This window comes from Triplophysa rosa, linkage group LG17, assembly GCF_024868665.1.
Source record: "Triplophysa rosa linkage group LG17, Trosa_1v2, whole genome shotgun sequence".
NCBI classification, from domain to species: Eukaryota; Metazoa; Chordata; class Actinopteri; order Cypriniformes; family Nemacheilidae; genus Triplophysa; species Triplophysa rosa.
Genome location: NC_079906.1, coordinates 4,839,696 through 4,865,861, shown reverse-complemented (window position 1 = coordinate 4,865,861; position 26,166 = coordinate 4,839,696). Strand labels below are relative to the sequence as shown.

Sequence of the window (26,166 nt, the reverse complement as noted above, 5' to 3'; positions counted from 1 at the left end):
AATGTTAAGTTTTTGTGAGCGGAAGGGGGGGGCTTTGAATATTGTTGGGGGGCCTTGGAGTCAAAAAGGTTGAGAACCCCTGATCTATGCAGAGCTCGTCTGAACGAAAAATGTTTCATTTTTACATTGTCAGAATTGAATAAAATAAACATACCTATCCCATGCTCCTCTACGTCCAAAGGCACACCTTGGAAACCTGCATACACAGACAAAAACCATCTTGACTGAGACACTATTCTGGTTCGCATACAGTTGCATCAGAACATGAAACACACAAGTAGACTCATTCATACACAAACTAAATCAGAGAAAATACACCATTACTATTTGAAAGTGAGGCTGAAATATTCTTGGGTTGTGAAAATAGCAAACATCTTCAAGTAAGCTGCATCTGACCTTCAAACACACGAGATATCATACCTCTCAACGTGAGGCAAATGACCTTGGGCCATGACAGACAAAAAAAGGCACCCTAAAAGTCCACTCCCATGTCAGTGGCTGTTTTAATATAGGCATTAGGCTCTCTACATAATATAATAGAGAAAGAAGCTCTTTTTCATCTGCCTGTGGTCTCAAGTCCTTCAGATAGCCCTCTGAGATCAAACAGCTGAATTTACGGCTCTGATCTCGCCTATTCCCAGTTATGGGAAGGTGTCAATAAGAAACACGGCCCAGCTCAAACTCGCACTCTGCAGATGCTGCCTTGAAACACTGATTTCAATTAGATAAACATCTTGTGAAGTAACTTAAAAACAAAACAAACATTTACACTCACAATGAGATTTTAAAAACATATGGCAACCCGTAACGTCATCGCTTCACATGGTAATCAATACTGAACCTCTTGGCTCTCAATTTTGAGATTTGAGAATTTACACTAGAACAAATAAAAACAATGATGTTTAATAAAGTTTCTAAAAACCCTAACACGCGAAGATTTGTATTGACTGGCTGTTTAAAAAGACATAAAAATTAGATTTAAAAGACCTTTAAAGTGACTACACTGCTTCTAATATTGTTGGACATTACTTTTTATATAACTTAACAATTTACTCCAAGTGTAGGAAGTGCTACATTTATTATGCAACGTTCGTGTTCATAACAAATATTTTGACACTTGTAACCACCTCACAGTCTTAATATTATTTGTTATGACATGCAAATGGTAAAAACGCAAATGTATTATTTTAAATCAGACAGCAAGGATTGATGGAAACTCATGTGTCAGATCACAACTCAATCAAATGAAATGACATTAAGACCACATGGCATCTCTTACTATATGGGGTTCTATTGGAAAGCAGCTACAATTAAATCCTTTTTGAATAAAATCTTGTTTTTTTATTTGTGGACTGGCGGTGTGCAACAATCAAGGCTATAATGACCGGCAAGACCTAGGCTGTGACCACAAATTCCTGATGTCCTAAAATATGCTGGATGGGGGTGGTGTTACCGTTTTCCCAAGTTCAAAAGTTCACCTTTTACGAGCTCTTTAAGACCAGTGACCCATGTACAAATAAAAACGTTCCTGTTGTTGACTCTTTTCCTCCTAAAACCCTTTTCTACTTGACATTTTCTCCCAAAGAAAATCGTGGGAAAAAGAATGGCCTGCTAAAGCCATTCCTCCATACTGTAAAGGAAGTGGCTTCACTTCATGATTACTTCAGTATAATTAATGGTATAATCGTGGGCCTACATGAAAATTTGTAAAGTTACTAAAGTTACTAAACTGAATTAAAATGACACAATAATCACTATAAACAAGTTTCACGTCATTGTTTTACGTGATTTACGTAATTCAATTATATGACTGTATGACACATGAAATGACAGACATCTCACCGTTGCCAGCCGTCCCAAATTGCTTCTTAGAAAAGTCAATCCCATGCATGTTTTCCACCATGTCTCTTGTTTTTCTTCATTCAGCTTGCAGTCTTTCCTTTATTCCGTTCATGCCACATACAAATGAACAGGGTCAATGCTTACAGGAGCAAACTTTAATCATTTCTGTTGTTGAGAATGAGATCACACGTTCAATCTCGCACAAGCGTGCAACGGCATCGCCAGTGTGTGTGGGCGTAGCCATCAGCGCCCCCCAGATCCCGCAGCCAATCAGAGCCGCCTAAAACTGACGTAACACTCCATGAATGCTGGGTTTTGTAGGAGGTTAGGACTTCTTCTAAAGTGTTTTCTGTAGAGAACAATATAAAAATGAGATTAGTACTTTATTATATTCCTAATAAAGCTGGAGAAGTTTATCTTAAACTCAACACAAATTATGTTCCATTGACCACTTTTGGCCTTATTTATTAAGCACTGATAATTGTAATTGTAATAATACAAAATCTGATTTCAGCATTTGGGTAATATTTTCCCTCTTCATGATTTGAAATCTGGCAAAAAGTCTGCCTTTACCTTATTATCGTTTTTTTTCTCATTTTATTCTTTGATGGAGTAATAATTGTCATTAAACGATGTTATACCGCAAAATACTATTTTCCCAAGAACATTTTCTGAGGTCTTGATGTGTGCATTATTAGTAATCAACATTAGTAGGCTAATGTTGCCTTTTATAAAGTAGCTTATAAAGTAGGAAAAATGTTTAAAGAATGATCAATGCCTCGTTTTTTCTGTATTGATTTTAGATGCTTTTAATTATTGTTGTCGTCTAGAATCGCTTTGCGTTTTTCTTGTAATTACTAAAATTAAAGGAGGACCTTCTCATCTGTAAAATAAAAACAATAATACATTTGTTTTATACTTTAATTTAAAAATCCTCACGTGTTATTATAATAAACACTTCTAATGGGTTGATAATTTTTTGTAGCCTACATTTTACATTTATTCATTTAGTAGAGGCAAATTAACATTTTCGAGGAACTGACATTTTGTCTTTTTGTTAATGCAAAACGTGTATTTTTTTGTAATGTCCCTTTTTATAGAAAAATAAAACGTGTGTAAATGCTTATGTGTCCTGCATGTGCATAATGCTCACGTCTTGAAATCATACAGGTTGGCGCCATAACGAGCTGTTTGTTATCTCATTTATTTCAAATGAAAGAGAATTTAAATTCGGAGCAAATGAATGTTACATTAACGACAAGGGTAGTAAATTGTTTTAAACAATTATTCTCCAGAATGTGTGTAAATTTTTATTTTAAATATTGGAGTCCGATTACTGTTAGATAAAAAGAGTGCTGCGTTCCCCGAAATGTTTTTTGCTGATCGTTGTCGCCATCGTGTGGTGTTCTGCATTTAATTATTTTAGGTCTCAAACTTTCTACCATTTTCTACCATTGCTATTTCAAATACACGAATGTCATGAGGTCATTTTATAATTTTAGTAGTATCGTAAATATTTTAAGCTAATGATCGCTCCAGCTGAACCCAATGAAGAAGCTGCGTTTCCATTAAATATGTACAGGAAGTAACCAATCAAGCCGTGAATAAAACCACCTGGATGGCGGTCTGAGGTTGAACGTGTTTCTAGTTCGGTGGCAGTTGCTTTGGTTGTTTGTTGCACGCGCTGGTGTGCTCGTGGGGTTTTCCGTGGCTTGTTGCAGCAATGAGGTGGCTTCTACTCTTCCTAGAATGGTTTGTGGATTGGGCACGTGGGACATACTGGTATCTAGTAGGTAAAAGAAGTTCCCTATGCAAGCCTATTCAAAACTCTCCAGGGTTTCAAGAAGTTAGCCGAACAGCAAAGGATGGTGTGTTGAAACAAGGTAAAATTTAATCGTAAATGTTTTGTTATTGAAAAGTTCTTGCAGCGATGTGAATGTGTGCATTTGTGTTACAGAATTTAGCCGGGATGCCGTACCAGCGAACCTTGACGTCATTGTCGTTGGTAGTGGACTAGGTGGATTGACCGCTGCGGCTCTGTTGGCCAAGCTTGGAAAACGGGTTTTGGTTTTGGATCAGATGGATCAGGCTGGAGGGCTGTGCCAGTCTTTTAATGAAAAGGGCTTTGATTTTGATATGGGTATATGTGCTTTGCCTTTCTTGGAGTCCCTGTGAACTGGAGTTTGCCATCGTTTTGACTTGAGTATTTTTACTTTTCCGAGTAAAATGGGATTTTGAATAAGAAAAATGGTGTGCCTGGCTTGTGTTTTTACACTGCGATTTTGATTGTATGTATAAAAACAGCAATTGCATCTTAAAATGGAACTGGTAACAGACTGACAGTTGAAGGGGAGGAGTTAACGGATGCTCCACCCAAGTAGTCCAACATGTGTCATTTTGAGATGGATAGTCGGAAGTGCATTTTCAGATTTTAAGTGACTATTCTGAAGGCACATCATTTTAAAAAAAGAGAATGACCCACATTGATGCGCTATTTACTACTAACAGTTACTATTTTTCATGAAATATTGCATTTTTAAAATTTCACAGGGACTTTAAATCTGGTTGCGTCTCTTAAAGTGTAACGTAATCGTCCTTAAATGTTTCTCCCAGGTTTTCACAACCTGGGTCAGGTTCATGAGAACAGCCTTCTAAAAGTCACACTGGACCAAATCACCGATGGCCGGCTGAAGTTTGTCGAACTTGAACCTCATGTGGATACAGTTGTCATTGGAAGAGGGCAAGAGTCCAAGAAGTACACCATTTATTCCGGCAAACGAAATATGGAGGCTCATCTAAAAAAGCAGTTTCCTAACGATGCTGTTGCAGTTGAGAAGCTTTTCAAAATTATGAAGGTTAGTTATTTGCTTTGATTGCTTGTGTATGTCTGTTGTTTGGATACGAGTCATTGCATTTGTTGCTTTCTCTTTCCAAAAAGATTTGCACGAAGAAGATCCATATGTTGTGCATGCTGAAGCTAATCCCGCTATGGTTTGCTCGGTTAATTCTGTGTACTGGACTCGTTGACTGGATCTCTCCCATCTTCAAGTACTCTCGATCCAGCACTGCAGATGTGCTCCGTTCCCTGACCAGTAACAAAGATCTCCAAACTGTATTCTGCCACTTCTTCTCCGGTGAGTGCTGAACACGCCCACACCTTTGTCTTTTGATGGCGATTTGTGTAACATGATCATTTCTGTTGCTCTAATGATGACGTTCTCTTTACTATTTGTCTATCTAGGTCCTTCACCTAAGAACACCAGCTGTATGATCAATGCGGTTCTCTTTCATCATTACAAGCGTGGTGCTTTTTATCCTCGAGGAGGTGTCTGTGAAATCCCTTACCACATCATTGGGCTGATTCAGAGGCATGGTGGTAAAGTGATGGTTCGAGCACCCGTCTCGCAAATACTTGTAAAGAATGGCTCTGCTTGTGGTGAGGGATGCGCGTAGTGCAGTTTTTTTTAGTATGACCTTAACTGGTAAAAATAAGTTTCTTGATTCTGTGTGTAGGTGTGACCGTTAACAGCGGTGGTGTGGAGGTTGCTGTTCACGCTCCGGTCATAATCTCAAATGCTGGCGTTTTTAATACGTTCCAAAAGCTGCTTCCTCCAGAGAGCCAGGCCCAGCCAGGTTATTTCCGTTATCTGTATGATAGTTTGATTACTGTGTTCAGAGGTATAATCTTTGTCCTTTACAGCAATAATGGAGCGTCTACAGATCCTAAAGCTGGGCAAAGCCTTTTTCCAGGTGTTTGTAGGCTTCAATGGTGCACAGGAAGAGTTTGAGGTTACCTCCACCAACTATCGGTTCTTCAAGAACGATGACATTGATGCCATGTAAGAGTTTGCTTGTTGCTTTTGCTGTAAATGGTTGTCTTGCAATACAAAATATTATGTTGTCTATTTGAAGAGTTTCGTTCCAAAATGAGTACCATTTTATTTTTTAATCATGCATTTTTTCTTTTTTTGTGCATTCCAATTAATATCTATCAAACTGCAGTTGGTTTGTTTTGATTTAAGCCGTAACTAAAAATACAGCTAACTAACACAAACCTAACGTAAAATATATTTGAATTTTTTTTTAGTTCTCATTTTGAACCTAACTCTTCATTTGTACAAAGTATTATTTATATCCTCTTTTTAGGGCTGATGAGTACTTTGCCTCATCCCAAGAGAGGGCCCCTGATAGGATCCCAATGATGTATGTCTCCTTCCCTTCTGCTAAAGACCCCAGTTCAAAGGATCGTTTTCCAGGTAAGGGACTGCGGGGGGTTTACCGTCATAACATGGTTTGGGACCTGCTGTAAGTTTACTTTTATAGGACTTGACCATTTGAAAAACACATTAAACATGGAATAAAGATATAGCCCTAAAAATATGAAGTTGAGGAGCAAAATAAAATGCATGCAACAAATATATGCATGTACACAAATGGGGCATTATACTCTTTAATGTTCTAGTGTAAAATACATATTGCAAGGCTTTCAAAAAATTAGAAGTCCCTGCATTAGTATGCTTTTCTTTGGCCACGCTACTTGTGTAAATAATTATATAAATATAAAATACAATCTTGTATGGGTTTTGTTTAAAGGTCAGACATGCATGGTCATTCACTCCATTGTGAAATATGAGTGGTTCGAGCAGTGGAAGGACCTTCCTGCATCTGAACTCAAGGCATATGAAGACTACAAGATGAGATTTGCCAACACTCTCTTCGACTGGGCCTGTGAACACTTCCCCAAGTTGAAGGACAAGGTATTGATGTTAACTTGAATCCGACTGTTGATCGTTGTGCTTTACATGACGGTTTATTTATTTTTAATGACGTTGTGCAATTCTCTTCAGGTGGCAGTGATTCATGCTGTCAGTCCTTTAAACATGCATGGACTGAGAGCCCCGCGTGGAGCCATGCTGTCTGCGGCTCACGATTTGGAGAGAGATCAACCTGTGAACATTGCTAAGAACAGGAGCTCTACACCTGTCAAAAATCTCTACCTGACAGGTAAGTGTGCTTTGGAACGGTGTAACTTCAAACGCTATCTGTTTTGTAAATGTTTGCGCTTCCTCTCACAGGACAAGATGTGGTCTCCTGCGGTTATGCCGGAGCTGTTCATGGAGGAATTATCTGCGCTTCTACTGTTGTTGATCATGCTCTTTACATCGACCTTATGCTCCACAAAAGAAAGCTGAAAGAGAAAGTTTCCAAAAAGCTCGATTGAATGTTTGTTGCCCTCTATTGAGGGGAAATGGTGTAGTTTCCATTTCAAGCAAATAAAATTATCAAAGCGTTTTGCAGTTTGTCTTTCTGATTTACTTAAATTTGCATGACACGGAGACCGTTATCGTCCTTATTTATGCTCCGTTTATTGGCATCATCCTAAAAAGGTCTTATTTATTTGTATCACTTGTTTGGTGCCCATGTTTTTGATTCTTGTCCAATATTTGGTATAAATAGTTTCATGATTCTTGTAAATGCTCTGCAGCGTTTGCTTTATTCTAGTTACAAAGTTGTAATAGATGGAATCTAGTTAAAGGAACCGTTCACCTAAACATACAAATTCAGTCTTTTACTCAGTTGTCATTTTAATGATTTTTTTCCAGGAAAACGCAAGGATTTTGAGAAGTGTTGGTAACCAAAAACTGTTGCTCCCCATTGACTTCTATGTACATTGTATTTTTTATACAATATTTTTCACAATATCATCTTTTGTCCTGCAGAAGAAAGTCAAACGGGCAAGAAATGATTAGAGGGTGTGTAAATGACTCAGTTTTGGGTGATTATCCTATTGATTGTCATTTCTTTATGGAAATGCACATTTATGGAAGGGTGCATTTTATGAAAATTACTAAAATATAATGTAATTATGGTGTAATTGTAACACTCATTGCCTATTTTCTGATGTTATTAACTAGAAGTGGAGGGTTCTATGAAAAAGGCATGCCTATAGTGACCGCACTGATGCTGGCGGAGGAATAGTATTGCTGTAAATGTTACTTTGGTACGTGTGAGGAACTAGGCTTAGGCCGTTTTAAACTATTTTGTACATGAGACAAAAAAATGAAGGTGTTTAAATATGTGACAATTGCAACCTGTGGTTGAACCGTCAATTTTTATTTACAATTATTTACAAAAGTGAAATCCACAGACATAAATATATTAACCGTTATCTTTTTAAATTACTTTAAAAAGAACTGGCAACCCTTCTCTTAGGCTGTATGTACAGTTGCTCCTTTGTGAATGTGATGGTCTTTAGAAAGCGGTCGCAGATGGAGTGACCTCTGAAGTCACTTGTGGTGCTCTTCCCATATATGAATAGGGGTTGTGATGGTAAAGGGTCCCAATTCTGTGACACGCAGGGTCTTGAAACTGTTCGGGTGCTCTGGGTAGGGCTGAGGGGATATAGTCATAGTTTCTCCAGGTTGATACACGTTGATTGACTGAATGATAGTTGCACATTGATGACCGGTATGCTATTTTGTACCCGCTGCTGGCAACATTGGAGCTGCGCGTTGTTGAAATCTCCTTTGTTGCCTGGCACATTCCAACCATTGGTGCTGAATAGACTGAATCTGAAATGAAGCATTTGGAAACTGAATGAATGGCAGTATTGTTGATACATATAGAGGAACTTGAGATAAAATGCATAAACCAATTTATTTGTTTTACTGTCACACAAGTACACGTTGGAACGTTCTCATAATAAACACTTACTCATAGCTCGCCGATGTCCGCTGATAGAAATTCTCTGGTCCGCATCACTGCTGATGTTGGAGTCACTATCTGGGATGTCACTATCACCTTTCCCGCTGTCCTTCATGCTTGTCTGATCGATGGGAGGGATCCTGCTAAGAAGAGAATGTTAAAATCAGACTGTCTGAGTCATGACCAGATGTGTCATTGCATTTAAACAGGCTTTTGTGAGTTTATTTCAACTAAACAATGTAAATACTTGCATACAACAAACCTTATATGATGGCTTTGTCTGTCATCGTGCCACATGGCAACAGAATCTAAATTGGTCCTCTTTAGGAGGGGCCGGAACAGCTGTTGGGAAAAAAATGTGTTAGAAATCTGCGGATCACACATGAATGACATCATCATTGAAGAGTAAGTATAACAGCAACAAGAAACCTACCTTGCTGTCCGAATCTTGACTTTGCTCCTCATAAGATGAATCATCTCTGGTAGAAGTCAACTGCTCGCTGACCGTAGCACCAGATTCATGGCAACTGCCGGAATCAGATGAGTCCGTGCTGTTTGCTGAGACCGGAGATCTCACAAAGGCACTCTCTAATCCATTATTCTTCCTAAAGTAAGTCTCTCTTTGGCCAGGTCTGCTTGAGAAGGCGACCGCAATAATAGCAACTAACAAAAAGGCGCAACCGGCCCCGAGAAGAATGATAATAATAAAGGAAGCTTCCAGGTTTGTCTTCTGTTCTTCGCTTTTGTCAACATCAGTCATTTCAAAAGACACGACCAAATGTTCATCAAACAGCTCTTCATCTGTGACCACAAAGCGTAAAGTGGCGGTGCACGAAAAAGGTGTCCTCCCTCCATCGGTGACCATCACCTTAATCTCCAAAGAGTCCCCTTGTTTGTGGCTTAGACTGTGTTTCAATGCAATCACACCTGTAGTTTTGTTTATGAAAAACGTCCTTTCGTTGTCTTCCAGCAGGCTGAAAGAAAGCTTGCCGTTCACACCGTCGTCCAAGTCGTGGGCACTTACCGTCACCGCAACGTAACCGGCAGGAGCATTGTGGGATAGAGGCACATCTGCAGAGCCGTTGATCAAAACAGGGTGGGTGATAAAAGGAGCGTTGTCATTTTCATCCACAACTTTCACTTTTACTATCGCGGTGCTTGACCGAGGAGTCGAGCCTCCATCACTAGCCTCAATACCCACTTCGATTTGCTTCAGATATTCGTAATCCAAAGACTGTACTGTGTACAAAGAGCCAGAAATGGGGTGTACTGCAACATAAGAGCTTAGGGGAGCTCCGTCGATGTCGTTATCAATAAGTTTGTATGTTACTTGTCCATTTGCACCGTCATCTAAATCGCGTGCGACTAAAGTTGCAATATAAGAACCTGGTTCTTTACTTTCCATGAAAGAAATGTCATACACTGGCTTACTGAACAGCGGTGCGTTGTCGTTTTCGTCGCTTACCCTGATGGTGTATCGCCTCGATGTGATAAAAGGGGGAGAACCTAAATCTTCAGCAACTACAGTCATATTGTACTCGGGAATCTTTTCTCTGTCCAAAGGAGCCGTTGTGACGATCATAAATGTGTCGCCGTAAGCCTGCTTGAGTTTAAAATGCTCGTGTCCGCTCAGACTCACGCGCATGTCTCCGTTGGTTCCGGAGTCTCTGTCCGTGGTGCTGATGAGAGCGACGAAACTTTCCACCGCTGCAGCTTCCGTGATGTGCGCCACGCCCTCGCTCGCGGATGCCATCGGTTTAATGTGGATTTCGGGAGCATTGTCGTTGACATCCACAACTTCAACGGTGACTTTAGAAGTGGACGGAACGGAGTTGACACCTAAATCGTATGCTTGCACGCTCAGCTCGTAGGATTTTCTGGTTTCGTAGTCCACTGGTGATTTAAGAGTCACCGCACCGGTGAAGAAGTCAATAGCGAAGGTGTCCTTGATTTCATCGGCGACTCCGTCCATAAAACCATAACGCACTTCTCCGTTCGCGCCATGGTCGGGATCTGACGCGTAGAGTTTGAGGAGAAGATAGCCGACCGGTGCGTCCTCGTGAAGCTCAACTTTAGGGGGCGTGAGCTCGAACCGAGGGCTGTTGTCGTTCGAATCTAAAACGTTTACACGAACAGTTACCGAGCCCAGCTTCGGAGGACTTCCGCCATCACTCGCCGTCATTTTAAGAGTGTCTTCTACATCACTGTCGAGATCTTTAACCAAGACGAGTTCAGGGTATGCGATGCCGTCTTCTCCTCTCTTTGTCTCGATACTAAAATGCCTGTTTTGATGTAAGTGGTACTCTTGGACATAGTTGTTTCCCACATCCAGGTCGTTCGCAGCTTCTAACGGGAACTTTGTGCCCACGGCTACGTCTTCGGCAATGTCGAGCCGTATCTCGTTACGGGGGAAGCGAGGAGCGTGGTCGTTGGTGTCTCTCACCTGAACCTCGACGTGAATAAGATGAAACTTTTCTTTCGACACGACCACAACGTCAAAGTTGATGAGGCACAGCGGAGACCGATGGCAGAGGCTTTCTCGGTCCATGCGAGCTCCCACCGTCAGACACCCGTCCCCCTCTCCCATAAGGATTAAAGACGACTTCTCCTCGTGCATGAAACGGAAGACTGTGTTCTGCTGTTCGGATGCGTTGATTTTCAGGTCCAGCGATAAGTTGCCAATAAATGTTCCCAGTGGGGCTTCCTCGTCTATGTAATATTTCATGGTTGTGCCACTCGCTGTGCAGAGGGCAACGACGACTAAACTAAAACTGGCGAACAACTTCCTTGCCTCCATGTCTATATTCTGAGGTGATTGTAGTAATACGCCATCCAATGTAAGTTTCCGTCAAGTAACTATCTTGTTTGTCACTACTCAATTTAAGTCTCCGGTTTATGCAAATGAGAGCTCACATCCACCAGTGGTCTTGCGCTGATGTACCAAAAGGTGCTCGCCCACTTTTGTCACCCCACAGGTGTGAACTTTGCTTTTTACAAACGGGTTCCTTATGGAGAATTTGCCTGTGTTTTTATACCTATTAACCCGTGTGTGGTGTTGGGGTCTGTGGGGCCATTTTTCAATGTTGTTTTTAACCCCATACATTTATATTTATTCAAGATAAACGTGTTTTTTCACCCAATCATATTTTTTACAAAATAAAAAACAAATATTTACTTTTTTTTACAAGTACATTTTTTCTTAAATGTGATTTAACGAGTTTGATTAGTGAACAAGTGAAGTATTTCTGTAACGGTTTCACAGATTTGTATCCTTCCAAAGCAGGTGTGCAGAAAAAAGCACATTGAAACAATCAGACAATAAGTATAAAAGTAGTAAAAAAAATAATAATAATAATATACAAATAGGGAAAGAAAATGGCAAATGTTAACCATATACAGCCACTGAAACCATTCCAAATTTTCATTTATTCACCCTTTTTAGACATATTGTGGCAATTCCAGTCCAGTGTCTGTTGAATTTCAACAAAATCAAACCATCATCCAACAGCAATGTGAAAGACTGACAGCATGACAAGACGCATGAAAACTGTGATCAATTTTTTTTTACTTATTTACTTTTCCTAAATACGTGGACAAATATTACTGTTGTAAATACGAACGTGTTTTCTTTGCAGTATGAGGTCTGATAAAATACAGAGCAGAGTTTCATTTTCTGCAAATATATATTTTTTTATTTGACATTTGGGAGAAATATTGTTAGTAGTTCACAGAATGAAATAAAAATGATCATTTTACCTAAACATATACCTATATATAGTGAATTCAGAAAAACTGAAATAATTTCGAAATGGAACATTGCAAACATTGAGTAGGCTAACAAAAACATGAATTCCAAGGTTTAAGTTTTTGCTAACAGTTTGTGCTACTCATATTCTATCAGAAAATCAGAAATAATAGTTTTTTTGGCCATGTTTGTTCACATACTCACTTTTAGGGATATTCCTAGATAAAACAAATATGCACCCAGAAATTCCTACGCGTGTGGGTCACCAGTAAAAGTATGAAATCCGTTTCTGTTTAATCTAGACAAAAGGGACTTGGACAATACTGAAATGGGTAAATTGTGTAATTTGGCCTTTGAAAGGGGTTGGGACCAGACAGAGTCTTTGCAAGATTTAGGGTCTAAACAAAAGGAAAGGCGACAAATGCAGGTTTGTGAGTGCAGAGTGAGGTTTTGACACCATGTGGACCACAGAGCAAGACTGTCAAGTATCAGTCTACCATCTGTCAGTGCTACCATCGCACCCATTTGTGTTTAGCACCTAACATATACCTCAGTACCCAGGGCATGTCAGTACTATATGTAGCCTACAATTTTTGGTAGACGTTTTGTGATTTGATCTGTGAGGCTTATGTGGTGTTAAAAGCATATTGTTAACTCATAACCCCTATGGCATTAAAAGTCCACCTTGGAGTTTTCTTTAAAAAAAGGGATAAACAACAAGTGTTTTATTTTTGCACGCTAGAGTAATCAACACACGGACACTAACTATATCTGGTTTTAAAATACTGTGTAGCCTATTAATAAAAACAAGTATTCGTGTTTTAATTTCCTGCTCTAGCTAATGAAAAAATTAAGAGACCAATCAGCATTTCTAGATGTATTGTGGCCAGGCCCATTCTAGTCCAGTGTCTGTTGAGTTTCAACAAAATCAAACCTCAGGAGTGACAAAAAGTCAGACAGCAATGTGAAAGACTGACAGCATGACAAGACACATGAAATGATGATGTAAAATAAATAATGTTGTATTTTTTCCTAAATACGAAATATAACTGTTGTATTGCTTAAAAGTGAATATAAACTTGTTTTTGAGGTCTGAAAAAATACAGAGCATCTTTTCCATTATTTCGACCTGTTTCTCCAGTTTTCATTTTCTGCAAATAAATGCAAATAGAAACAATATTTATATTTGGAAGAAATATAGTTAGAAGTTCACAGACTAAAACAAAAATGATAATTTTACCAAAACACAAACCTATAAACTGTAAATTCAGAAATATGAAAATGGTCTTTGAAATGGTCTCTTACTTTTTCAGCTGTATATAAGCATGCTGCTATGTTCATCGAATATTGTTCTCTAATAAACAAATAATCTCAATAACGTGGGAAAACCAGGTCTGGTTGTCACACTTTGAAAGAAAGAAATATTTTTCAGAGAACAGTATAGTCTTTTGCTGCAAAAAATACTATTTCCAGTCATCATTTTTGGTGAAACAATAATGGACAAAATTTAACCCATCATTTTAACAAAAAATCTGTAAACATTTATAACAAAAAGCATTTTGCATCAACATGACATTTATTTTAAAAAGTTAAGCTTTTTGGCTAAAATCTACCTTGTCTGAATGTTTGCCAGAGTGTCTGTTTTTTGTTTAGAAAAATATGATAAAATGTACATTTTTGTGTGGGGGATATTGAACAATATTGTAATTTTCTAAATGTTGCTTACATACAGTACATTGACTGATAAAGCTGGTTAGCATTGAATTACATAAAGTTGACATTCTCTGTCCAATAAAGGCCTCAGATTTACCAGACCTTGTTTTCTTAGCCTTACTTGACTTGTCCAAAAATTACAGTTGTTCTTAGTTACATTGGGTAGTTGATTTTAAACTGTTCATTGTCAATATGGGTTGATGAATTGGATCAAAGGCTCTTCAACCTGTTCTTCACATGACAAATAAAATAAAAATATTACAATTTCTTAATCTGTTTTTCTTTCCTTCAGTGAGACATTATTTAAAAGAAAGAACTGACACTTGTTTGAAACCTCAACAGGATACTAAAGCTCAGATCATGTGATTATTAGTTTGTGTAATGGCATTATGCTGGCAGGATGAGCATTGGTGTAATTTTCTATGTTTTGTCATCACTTACCAGTGGTTTTAATTGAAAGGCAAAGGCAGAAGTATTTTTTTCATTAGTTAGATATTTAAAATCGGAATGGAACAAATGCTTTTAATAGCATTTTAACTTACTCATCCCTATTCAATTTCCTGTTTGATGTTTAGTTCAGAGGTTATAAGCTTGTCAGTCGTTTTTTCCCCAGTGTTATTCACAGTTATTATAGCTAACTTATCTTTTCCCCAGTAATTCTATATAGATTTCTTCTTATGCACTTTTAAGCAGTATGTTTCAGAGAGCAATGTAGACTAAGTCACACATCATTTTGACTGTTTAAGCTGATCTAAAAAGTTGAATCAGTGGGACTACACAGTGACAAATGGAAAGGTGTGAGAGCAGATGGGAGGGTGACACGTCAGGACACTCAGTTACTTTTCACCTCTGGTAACTAGCGTGTCAGTGGGGCAGAAGCTGAGAAATAGTTTACCCTAAGAACACTAGTAGGGTATGTTTCCCAGACAGGGTTTAGGTTAAGCCAGGAGTAGGCCTTTGTTTTACATTTAAGTAGCTTCTATAAATGTGCTTTAGAAAAAAGCATGGCACTGTTTTGATACGATTTGTATTTATTCTGGGGCTCAAAGTTGTGTCTCCATGACCTCCTACCTAATGCTAAAATTCATAATCAAAATTTGGGCTTATAAAAATTAGACTGAACAGTTTGAAAGTTCCTAGTAAAATTATTACTCAATACGGCAACACCATTGATTTTCCATTTTACAGCTTGATAGAATGCATGCTGCATATTTCTTTACTTTAATTTGATCAGCAAATTTAATAGAAGTGTTTAATAGATTTAATTAAGTGCTCCCTGTTTGAACATATAAAATAGTGGTTCTTTGGTCACATGTTTGATTAATCAGGAGATTGTTCATAACTCATATATATATCTGTGGCCCAAAGCGTGCATTATCTGCTAATGAATTATTGTACAATTTGATGCAGATGCACCACATTTTTTTAATGCATATCTAAAATACACAAAATCTCTGGACATTTCAGACGTTCCTAGAATGTGAATGTGTGTGTGAAAATGAGAAAATGAGGTCACTGCCATACGGGAGCACCATTGTTATAAAGGGTGTCATAAAGAGGTGTTAGCCACTACTTTACAGGAACACTGCATGAGACCTGCTGTTGTAGAGATGCTGTGACCAGTCGTCTAGCCATCAGTAATTTATTGTAGCTCTTTTTAAAGTCACTTTTTTGAAGAACTGACTATTTACTTTCTGACTAATATATCTAGGTCATTCTTAAAATGAAAGGTGTGACACGATGCCTTAGAAATTTTTTTACGGTTCCTTAAAGAGCCTTTCACATCCACAGAGCCTTTCTTTTACAGTGGAAAAATATTATAAAGGGTATAAAAGAAGTTGTTCTTTTAAGGTTTTTCAAGAAGCAAAAATGGTTCTTCTATGCCATCGCAGTAAAGGCATGTGAAAATTTGAAAACAAATCTGAGTATTCTTTTTTTCTCAAAACACAAGCATAAAACCCTTAAATGCATACATAATTCATGAACATTACATGTGTTTTAAAACATAAACAAAGTTTTACTTGCAGCTATAATATTTGTGTAACACGGCTGACAGTTAAATAATCCACTCTTCACACAACAACACAACAATTTTTAACAAATATTTGGGAAAGCAGAGAGGATATACCCTCAAGTCTTTCATCCACGTGAGAGAAGTTTTCCTAGTGGGTGACAGTTGACAATGGTTTCTCGGACACACATAAAACAAATTATATCACAACAAAAACTTTATTATGACATTTATTTATGTCACCTTCCAAGGGTTTCAATGCTGGTCATATTGCAGTACAAAACATGCCCGTCAGGTGTCAGTGTTGTTCATGAAAACTCTACGTTGCGATAACCTGTTAGCCAGTAGGCCTATCAATGCTAGTTTCTTTGCAACACTCCCATACTGTACCGTTGATCCCTACTTTTTAAGGTCCACCTCTGCAACGGAAATCTAAATTTAAAAGTGAGTCTGCTTTCCCCGTTTATGTTATGCTGGAAAACAAATTATAATTGAAAATAGCCGGGAAGGGTGGAGCAGAGGAATTATGGATTTGGGCGTGAGAAATGCAACGTGTGCTATTAAGTGAAAGCGAGTGGCAGACTGCTGGAAATACGTGTTTTCAGGGGATCTAAACGTGAAATACTGTATAAATAATCGATCTCAAGCTGATGCTTTGATCATTTAAATCTGATTTTAATTTTTAATGTTATCATTACAGCGTTTTTGAAAATGTATGATTCTAGTAGATGAGCAGATCATAAATGTGATAAAGACGGTTACATTCAAATGAAATGCAGGCTACATGTTATTTCTTTTACAGTATATCTTCTTAAAGTCTTAAAGTCTTCTTAGAGTCTTAAAAGCACAAACAGCAATTTCTACAGTGACCAAACTAAAGAGAATTAATGAGCAACAGAGGGCTTTAAGTGCAACACAAAACTGTAGTGTTGTAAATCATTACATCACTTGTTTTGTGCCATGCCATTGTAGACTTGGTCAGCAGCATTAAATGACAGTAACACTACTGTAAGTCAGTGGTTCTCAAACTTTTTCGTTGTAAGGCCCCCTTTGTGTAGAGTGCGTCGCTTTGCGGCCCCCCAAATAAAGACTTATAATCTAAAATTTAACATTTTTATTTAAACAAAAACATATTCGGTTATACAATGCTGAAACATCAATTCTTTTGTCTGGTGGTCTTATTTTTCTGATGTTTGATTGCATAAAATCTATCATCAATTTCTATATTTCATAAAATGCCACAAAATCTGTGGCCCCCTGGATCCATCTCGGGGCCCCCCCAGGGGCCACGGGCCCCAGTTTGAGAACTACTGCTGTAAGTTATAAGCCAAGGGCAATTCTTAAGAAGCAGGAGGGAGGAGGGAGGCGAGTTGGAGAGTGGGACGTGACCTTTGCTTGTTGATCACGTAATCTGACTGTTAAATATTTACTTTGGATGGCAGAACAGAGACTAAGGAGAAGGAAAAGGAGAGAGAGGGTGGACTTACTAAGCCATTGAAATAAAGCAGGGTAACAGAACAGAATTGAGAGTAAGAAGGAGAAGAAGAGAGTAAATATTATATTTAAGTTTAGCTTAGCTTGATAAAGAAATCGCCCTCTTATACCACAGGCGTCTACAACACTTCTCTCTGGTAAGTGATTTTTCTGTCTTTTGGTTTGTATTTGTAACAGTAGTTCCTCTGTAGGTTGCAGTAATTCTTCATCTTGGATAACTTTCATTTGCAGCTGCCACTTTCTAAAAGTTTAATCAAAGTTAAAATCTTATTAACGTATGACTTTCTGTGTTCACAAAGGGGTTATTTACTAAATAGGGGGTTATTTACTATAGAATAGAATAGAAGCGACTTTTCTTTATATTATGAAAGGCAATGTTTATCACAGCTACCAAGCTTTTTGGTGAATAAGGACTTACATTTCAGTCTCATACAATGCTACCATGGCTTCAAAAGACTTTGGACAGTCATGTGGACAGTTTTGACTATATTTATTGTGCATGTGTGGTGTCTTTGGTCCCCTTGCACCTTCTTTTCTAAAGTTGATGTCAATTTTCTGAACTCCCCCATTAAATCAAAGCCATATCCTCTGCAAAACAATCAAATTAAGGGTTTTGTAGGTTAATGCAGTTATATATGCTGCTGGACTCTCGGCTATCTGGAAATCATCCGCACACATTTACTGGACATAAGTGGCCACTAAACCTCACAGCCAATGGAAATAGTGTGTGTGTGTGTGTGTGTGTGTGCGTGTGAGCATGCGTGCATGCATGTGTGTGTGTTGTGTTGTGTGTCTTAAAAATACTTTCAATGACAGATTTAACATGTTTTGTTTTTAGAATGACACAATTGATGTTAGATCACCCACTGACAGTACAGAACAAAATAAGGCCAGAGGTTGCAGGCTGTAATTAGAAATTAAGAAATGAGATAGCTGTGCATTGCTGTCAGAGAGAGAGAGAGAGAGAGAGAGAGAGAGATTTGTGCCCTCCAGTAAACAATGGACTAATATATTTCAGATCAAACTGGCCATCTTGTGTGTCATTTTCAAACACAAGAGGGTGTTTCTCCCCTGCCTGCATGGACATTTCTATTATTTCCAGCTGTTCTTGTGTGTGCATGTATATGTTTGTGTGTGTGTGTGTGTGTGTGTGTGCGTGCGTGTGTGTGTGTGTGTGTGTGTGTGTGTGTGTGTGTGTGTGTGTGTGTGTGTGTGTGTGTGTGTGCGTGTGAGTGCGTGCGTGTGTAGATGTGTGTGTGTGTGTTCAGGATGGAAACTATTACAGAGCTTTGGACTTGTTAGGCATTGAAAGTTTCTTGTATGATTCTGCCCAGAACAGCGTATTACACACAAGCAGAGAATAAGACACACACACACACGCGCGTGCACGCATACACATACACACACACGCACACACACACACGCGCGCGCACACACACACACACACACATGCAGGCTGAGTCACAGAGAATAGGAGTAAATTGCGAACGCCCCTCTAGCTGTAATTCTCTGCCTCTCTCTTTCCGTTTTTTCCATTCCTGGGAAACTTCTCACAGTAAGTACCAGTCTCAAACTTCTCATACATTTCATTTGCTAGTCTTTCTCTTGTTTGTTTTCAAAGTAAAGAGAATTATCTGATTATTTGAGAATTATCGATCAGCTTTCATTTGCGGTTTGTAGAGAAGGACGTTGAGACAGCGAGAGACCTACTGTATAGTAAATATCCAGTGTTTTTACCATTATGAAACTTAACTTTGCTGTCAGGATATTTTCTTGACTGTAATTCTGCACCACGAGTAGCTGTTGAGCCTGATCCACTAGATTCCTCTGTGATTGTCATTCCGGACAGGTAGACCCATTCATTTATTCATTGGGACTTTAAGGAGGCCCCGCCCACTTTTGCCTGTACATAATCCCTTTTATGCAACATGACTACTTAAGAAATGAAACAACCCATTGACATAAAATGTGGATTTGAGGTAGAATTATTTTATTGTGATATGAGGGACAGAACAAAGCTGATAAGTCAGTTATAAAGCAGTATGTAACTTCTGAATGCCAAATGAAATGAAAATCTGAATAATGGATTTAAATGGATTTGAGGCTTTGTTTAAAATGTTTTAGATATCTTTTAGATATTTGTTTTTCCCCCATAAAATTGCATGGTTACTATGGTAACCAGGACTTGTGTCTCCCCACAGTAAACAACGCTCTCATTGTCATTGCTGGTGTTGTTTCTTTAGATAAATAAAGTCACTTTTGTCATTCTCTGGATTGTCATTTATACTCATTTTATGGATGCACAGTAGTTTGAAGACGTTCTAGAGTATTTCAATGTTCAAGTACACTTCTTTACTCTTGAGTGTTTTAACAGACCTACTGTATAACCGCTTGTCCAGGGTAAATGTTTATCACTGTGGTGAACCATATTTCCTCTTACGCAATCCTGAGTCATGCTGTGGTGTCATTTCTGCGGTAGTTAGCCGGCATTCAGATTAACTGGAGACGTTGGCAACATTTTGTGGATATTGATGCAATTCATACAGAGTCTGTACGTGACTCTGTAATTACTTGGACTGCGACATTAGCATCACCAAAAATGAAAATAATAATGTCTAGATTATAGTATGTCTCAATGTTTTATTAACTCGTTTTTATGTATTTCAATTAATGGGAACATTTAATTTTTATTAACAATACGAATGTTGATCTGTTCCTCTCCGCTCTTATTTGGTCGTCTCACATGGTCAGTACTCTTTACATTGTCACAGTGTGTTTTTCTGTTTTACATAATTTTCTGTCTTGTGATAGTCTGGTTGTTCAGTCTGGTAGTCTGGTTTGCACACACACAAACACGCGCTGTAAGATTATACCGTTTAAGAATGGTTTGCACTATCAAGCCAAACCACTGAATTATTAAGTACTAGCTGCCTCCCCAACATCTACTGGTGCTGGACAGACTACTGGAAATTGCCACACATGCATTGGGTAGTTCCTTGGGTAGTTAGGAATCTTTACTATTTATGCACAGTCATGCAAAGAAGCAAACAATTTAACAATTGAAATGAATACTTTTGTTGTTTTGTTGCTTTGTAAAAAGTTGGTGTGGCCTAGTGGTTAAAGAAGATCTGGGCTGGTAACTGAAAGGTTACAGGTCCATTGTACTCTTAACTACTCTGTAAGTCAGGATAGACTTTTTACTAATACATTTTAGTAGATGAATTACTACTTATTTGCTAAATCAGATTATGTTATCATGTTTTGTTGTGTTAGTTTTTTTTAGTTTAATTTAAACTTAATCAAACCCAACCCAACTGCAGTTTGATTGATATTAACTGGAATGCACAATATAAAAACATGATTTTTGAAATGTTTGATCTGTTTTTGCAAGTGAACTCTTCACATGCCAAATTCAACTAGATTAATATAAAGCTAAGAAAACTGCATTCACTCAAATCAAGAATTAAATGATACTCTTATTGCAAATAGGTTTCCAGACATGACCGTCTGCAATTGCTGAGCCATGTTTACGCTTTTTGGAGAAATCAACCCACTGGATTCTGTTATATTACAGTCCAGGGCAAAACATTGCAATATCAGAAAAACAAGCTGACAGAGCAACATAAGCAAACAAAAAAGGATGAAACATTCAAGTATGATTTCCAACAATCCTGTTAAATGTGTAATAGATGAGATTGTTTGGACAGTCCAAACCTGTTTTTATTCTGAAACTCACCAGGGGCGGGGAAGTCAGTCATAATGGATGTTTCCAATAACAAAGGCATTTTTATCATCATATTATTATTTCTGGTTGACTGTACCTGATTCCAAACAGCACAATATTGAAATAATCTCTGCCGCTGTGTGATGCAGAGTATGACGTTATCACTTATTATCACACTGTTTCTGAGAACTGAACACACGTCTACTCTTTATACTTATTTATACGATGAAAAAGTCGAAGATTAAGCAATACTTGTGCATTGACATCATTCATTCATTCATTCATTCATTCATTCATTAATTTATGGGCAAATAAACAATCTCTGACATCATGGATGCTTCTCTCTTTTTATGCTTTAAACCAGTGGTTCTCAAACCTTTTTGTTGTAAGGCCCCCTTTGTGTAGAATGCATTGCTTTGCGGCCCCCCAAATAAAGACTTATAATCTTAAACTTAGAATTTTAATTAAACCAAAAACATATTCAGTTATACAATGCTGGAACATCAATTCCTTTGGTTGGTGGTCTTATTTTTTATGTTTGATTGCATAAAATCTATGATAAATTTCTATATTTCATAAAATGCCACAAAATCTGTTGCCCCCCGGATCCATCTTCAGGACCCCCAGGGGGCCACGGCCCCCAGTTTGAGAACCACTGCTTTAAACTATGAGACGTGCAGCTTTGCAAGTAATACGTTAATACAGAAGTAAGTTATTTAGTAATGCAAACCAAGAAATGTATTATTTTAATTGGGTATCTGTTGCTTGTGTGTTTAAATCTGGACAAAAGACAATCTGCTCAGTTCATGGTCCCTGCTACAGTGTTTATTTGTCCATTCCTTGATTCAATCCAAGAATTTATACAGTCAGGAATTTTTTCATATAAAGGACTTCTGTTCTCCTGGTTATTGGCCATGTATGGCCAGACGCACAGAACCTGAGCAGCTAAAAGAAAAGCAATCTGAAGAAACCCAGCGGTCAGAACAGAACAGAGGTGGACAAGAGCTCGAGCATTTGGAGGTGGATGATTCACCAGACTTTAACCCCGTGCTGTGAAATATCACCTCAAAGTCACAAAAGGCTGACTGCCTATTCAAACTCTTCATTGAAGGCAGCCAAAAGTGAGCCTGGCCTTTTAACACAGTCTACACGTTACCACGGCAACCTGTGTCAGCCGGGAAGTCCTTTAGTGGTGGAGCGAGGAGAGCGAGAGAGAGTGCATGTGTGTGTCAGTATGTGAGACTGTGGGACTTAACAGAGGTTAAATAGACAGGGAGCCAAAGCGAGTGAGTGAGTGAGTGAGTGAGTGAGTGAGTGAGTGAGTGAGTGAGTGAGCGAGCGGGAGACCTAAAGAGAGAGCTGACTGTGACGGCACACACAGAGAGCAGGTTGAACCTGAAAGGTTATTTTCTACACAGCAGACCAACCCATGCTTTGAGAATTGTGTGTGTCGTCGTGAGAAATCTGTGCGTGGTAGCAGCGTTGCACACACAGAAACAAACCGGTGAGTTGATTTTTCCATCTGTTGGCATGAGGTTCATTGCTAACATTGTTAAATGGTGTAAAAAGGATCGAGTTATTTATTCATGCAGTTCAAAATTGTTTTTGTCTCAGACTTTGCAAAGTTGTTTTAAAGTGGTAGCACATATTACTTCTCAAGCTGATTCAGAGTTGACTTAGATGGATTAAGAGTGTTTGGGGGGATTTGTTTTAAATTTTCAAAGAAGTGAGAGACGGAAATCTGCAGGAATATTTGTTTGCTTATGTTATTTGTAATCCGGTGCTTGTTTTAGAGTGTAGAGGGATTTATAGTTGTTGCATGCTCAGGTCTGGAGTTTACTGAGACATTTATTGTAGTTCTTCTGTGTGCTGCTAAATGATCTGTTGATAGATTTTTGTTGTTAACAGTTTGAATGTGACTATTAATTGTATTAGTTTACAGTGCATTATAGGGTATTATTAATTTATAATACAATAAAAATGTATTGAATAAAAACAGATGATACAATATATTCTGAATTCATAAAAGACTTTAGAAATAATAATTGAAGTAGCGTTGAATGATAGATTCAGTTGTCAAGTCCATGCAAATTCTGATTATCTCAGCATGTTGTCTTGTATGTTCCAAAGAGCATCTTGTGTGAAAATCAGAACTTTCACACCGTTAGTTAATATGGGCAATGACACACATTTACTTCAATTTAATCAGTGACCCATAAAATGCATCTGTTTTACAGCGTGATTTGCAATAATTCGAAGATAACACTTTCTGTTTTTTTTAGGTTTAAATAAGAACAAACCCCTTAATTTGTTAGAGTTTTCCTACCAAATGTGGTTGTTTAGAAGTATCGATTAGACACCGTGACAAATGGCAGTGCTTTTGGGATTTTTAATTTACAGGGCTTTTAATTTGGCGGTTTAAGTGATTAAAAACTGTAAAGTTGACAAGCACTTTTTGATACTTTTTATTGGTTAAATATTAGCAAAACCAAGTGACAAACATAAAGGGGGATTAATAATAATTATTTATGACGAAAAAAAATCACAGAAAATATGGAGACGGTTTCAGAAGGCTACTTTTAATATATTCTATTGCTGTATAAGATTTTAAAAGCCTGTCAACGGACAGTTTTTGGAGTTCTTATAGAAACTTACTGAGTAGAATAATAGAATACTGAAGCTCTTAAAGGAACAGTTCACCCAAAAAACAATTTGCCATCATTTACTCACCCTCGAGTTGTTCCAAATCTGTATAAATTTCTTTGTTCTCATAAACACAGAGAAAAATATTTTGAAGATGCTTGTAAGCAAACAGTTGTCGGCCACCATTGACTACCATAGTAGGAAAAAATGACAATGGTAGTCAAAAGTGCCCCAGAACTGTTTGCTTACAAGCAATCTTCGAAATATTTTTCTCCTACATTCTTCAAAACATCTTCTTTTGTGTTCGACAGAACAAAGACATTTATAAAGCATTCTTATATGGTGGCCAAGAACTGTTGCAAGCATTCTTCAAAATATCTCTCTCTGTGTTCATCAGAACAAAGACATTTATACAGATTTGGAACAACTCGAGGGTGAGTAAAGGATGACAGAATTTTCTTTTTTGGTAAACTGTGAAAGGTGTCTCAAAGTTTTTTACAGGGTTCTGCCGGTGTGCCAGTTGAGGAACCCCAGATATTTGAATGTTTGCAGCGTACACAAAACATTACCAATAATCTCAAAATGGACAATCAAATTTGCATCAAATCCATCCAGCTAGTATTAAAATCAAGTTAAAGGTGAGGCAGGCTGCATTTCACAACCGCATATTCCCACAATTCCTTAAAAACTGTATTAATTATGGCCATGTTTTCACCATCCTAAAAGAGCTGTAATCTTATTAAATATGCGCATTTGTATCTGTCCATTATTAGTTAAATGAAAACATACTTAAGTATCAGGTCCATTATCGTGTGTTCCAGTGACAAAAGCACAAATTCCTCTGTATGAGAGTGTATGACAGATCAAAGGGCCTCACTTGTGAACCTATCAGGTCCATCAACTAGATTACAGCAGCACTCACAGATCTCACTTAGATTATTGTCACGTGATTTGTTTATATGAACCGCATGAGTGCTTTAGTACATACTACACATGCGTGCCACATCATAGAGTGCCCTCTTGTCCTGATGCACATCATAGCCTCTGATCTGCATCTTCAGGCTCATAAAGGTACAAAAAAACATTGTGTTCAAATTCAAAATGGGACGTCTCACTCATTAAAATCATCTTCAGCAGGTCTTCCCAGATGTTCAGCAGCCTCCACTATTTATAAAGTGTAGCTGACTTTGAGATTTGCCTTTATCCATATGAAAACACACTGTGGAAGAGCTCATTTTGGCACATGGATGTAAGATTGTTTGTGGGGTCCATCCTCTCCTCCGAGCTGAGCGATGGAGGACCATACATGGTGTTCAGATGGACCTGTGTGTGATTAATGTGCGTATCATGCAATAACAGCAGATTGTAAACAGACACACGGCAGGGCCTTGTATGGTGCCTTTTCACATTCAGGAAGAAGCAGAGTGATTGAGTGAGCAAGACAGTTAAAGGTTTATTCGTTTGCGTTGTTCTGTTGTTTTGTTATTTTAAGCCATTCCTCTTTCCAGACCCATATTTACAACTGAAGTATGTAAGTTAAAAAAGTAAATGTCCTATAAAAGCGAAAAACTGTATTTATAGTAATCCCTGCTAAATGATTTGGGCTATGTGCATGACTGATATGACACACTGTTTAGAAAGACTATTGTGTAAAACATTATGAGCATAAAATGGCTAAGGTTGCCTTGAATAATAATGTTATTATCATAATAAATTATAATAGGATTTTTTATTCTTTTCTCATTTTCTTTATTTCTATGTAATACAATCTATACATGGTGAAATCTCTCTGGTATTTGGCTCAGTCTTATCTCATAAGTGTAGATGTAATGATTATATTTTATACTGTCTCCTAACCCTCACCCTATACCCCTAAACCTAAGCCTCACAGAAACTCTCCTACATTTACTCAAATAAGCATAGTTTAGTTTGTTTAATAATCAATTTATTTCATGGAGACTGCAGTCTGGATTAGTCACACACACAATGTGTGTATGCTTTAAAGGTCCAGTGTATGAAATTCAGCGGCATCTAGTGGTGCGGTTTCAAATTCCAACCAACGACTCAGTCTACCCCTCCCCCTACCTTTCACTACGGTGACTGACACAGAACTAAGATGTCATCGCGTTTTCGCTTATTTGCCGAAGGAGATAACGTATTTACGAAATGCGCTAGAGCAGTTTGTCCGTTTAGGGCTACTGTAGAAACAACATGGCGAATTCCATGTAAGTGGACCCAAGGTGTATGTAGATAGAAATAGCTCATTCTAATGTAATAAAAACATAAGGC

At 38.1% G+C, this 26,166-nt stretch overlaps 3 protein-coding genes across 13 annotated transcripts in view; 2 read left to right on the top strand and 1 right to left on the bottom strand.

Annotated features, from left to right (window-relative positions):
* The first annotated feature begins 3,485 nt into the window (after positions 1-3,485).
* LOC130568446 (inactive all-trans-retinol 13,14-reductase-like) lies at positions 3,486-7,126 on the top strand. Its single transcript, XM_057357309.1, has 11 exons — positions 3,486-3,725; positions 3,800-3,982; positions 4,456-4,697; positions 4,781-4,976; positions 5,084-5,278; positions 5,356-5,475; positions 5,543-5,681; positions 5,989-6,098; positions 6,436-6,599; positions 6,690-6,846; positions 6,918-7,126. The coding sequence occupies exons 1-11, from the start codon at positions 3,566-3,568 to the stop codon at positions 7,061-7,063; spliced, it is 1,812 nt and encodes a 603-aa protein (XP_057213292.1). The 5' UTR covers positions 3,486-3,565; the 3' UTR covers positions 7,064-7,126.
* Positions 7,127-8,020: 894 nt separating this feature from the next.
* LOC130568390 (protocadherin-8-like) lies at positions 8,021-11,348 on the bottom strand. Of its 2 annotated transcripts, none has more exons than XM_057357218.1 (4): positions 8,981-11,348; positions 8,810-8,889; positions 8,557-8,690; positions 8,021-8,414 (listed from the first exon to the last, which is right to left on the bottom strand). In XM_057357218.1, the coding sequence occupies exons 1-4, from the start codon at positions 11,342-11,344 to the stop codon at positions 8,095-8,097; spliced, it is 2,898 nt and encodes a 965-aa protein (XP_057213201.1). In that variant the 5' UTR covers positions 11,345-11,348; the 3' UTR covers positions 8,021-8,094. The 2 variants fall into 2 exon arrangements, with proteins under 2 accessions (XP_057213201.1, XP_057213202.1); XM_057357219.1 differs by having other exon boundaries at positions 8,557-8,687.
* Positions 11,349-17,466: 6,118 nt separating this feature from the next.
* The window catches only part of sorbs3 (sorbin and SH3 domain containing 3), a 43,111-nt gene continuing 34,411 nt past the window's right edge, over positions 17,467-26,166 (top strand). For 2 of the 10 annotated variants that reach the window (XM_057356761.1, XM_057356758.1), the window contains exon 1: positions 17,467-17,647. The gene's annotated coding sequence lies outside the window, so the exon portion shown is untranslated. Of the gene's footprint in view, positions 17,648-18,955; positions 19,066-22,461; positions 22,739-26,166 lie in introns of those variants that run through there. The other 8 variants (XM_057356762.1, XM_057356759.1, XM_057356768.1 and 5 more) reach the window with 7 other exon arrangements.

Coding starts and splice junctions, on each gene's coding strand:
- LOC130568446 (XM_057357309.1), top strand. CDS start 3,566: ATGAGGTGGCTTCTACTCTTCCTAGAATGGTTTGTGGATTGGGCACGT. Junction 5,476..5,542: donor AGAGAGCCAGGCCCAGCCAG/GTTATTTCCGTT, acceptor TGTCCTTTACAG/CAATAATGGAGCGTCTACAG. Junction 6,099..6,435: donor TTCAAAGGATCGTTTTCCAG/GTAAGGGACTGC, acceptor TTTTGTTTAAAG/GTCAGACATGCATGGTCATT.
- LOC130568390 (XM_057357218.1), bottom strand. CDS start 11,344: ATGGAGGCAAGGAAGTTGTTCGCCAGTTTTAGTTTAGTCGTCGTTGCC. Junction 8,691..8,809: donor AGACAAAGCCATCATATAAG/GTTTGTTGTATG, acceptor TTCTCTTCTTAG/CAGGATCCCTCCCATCGATC. Junction 8,415..8,556: donor CGGACATCGGCGAGCTATGA/GTAAGTGTTTAT, acceptor GCTTCATTTCAG/ATTCAGTCTATTCAGCACCA.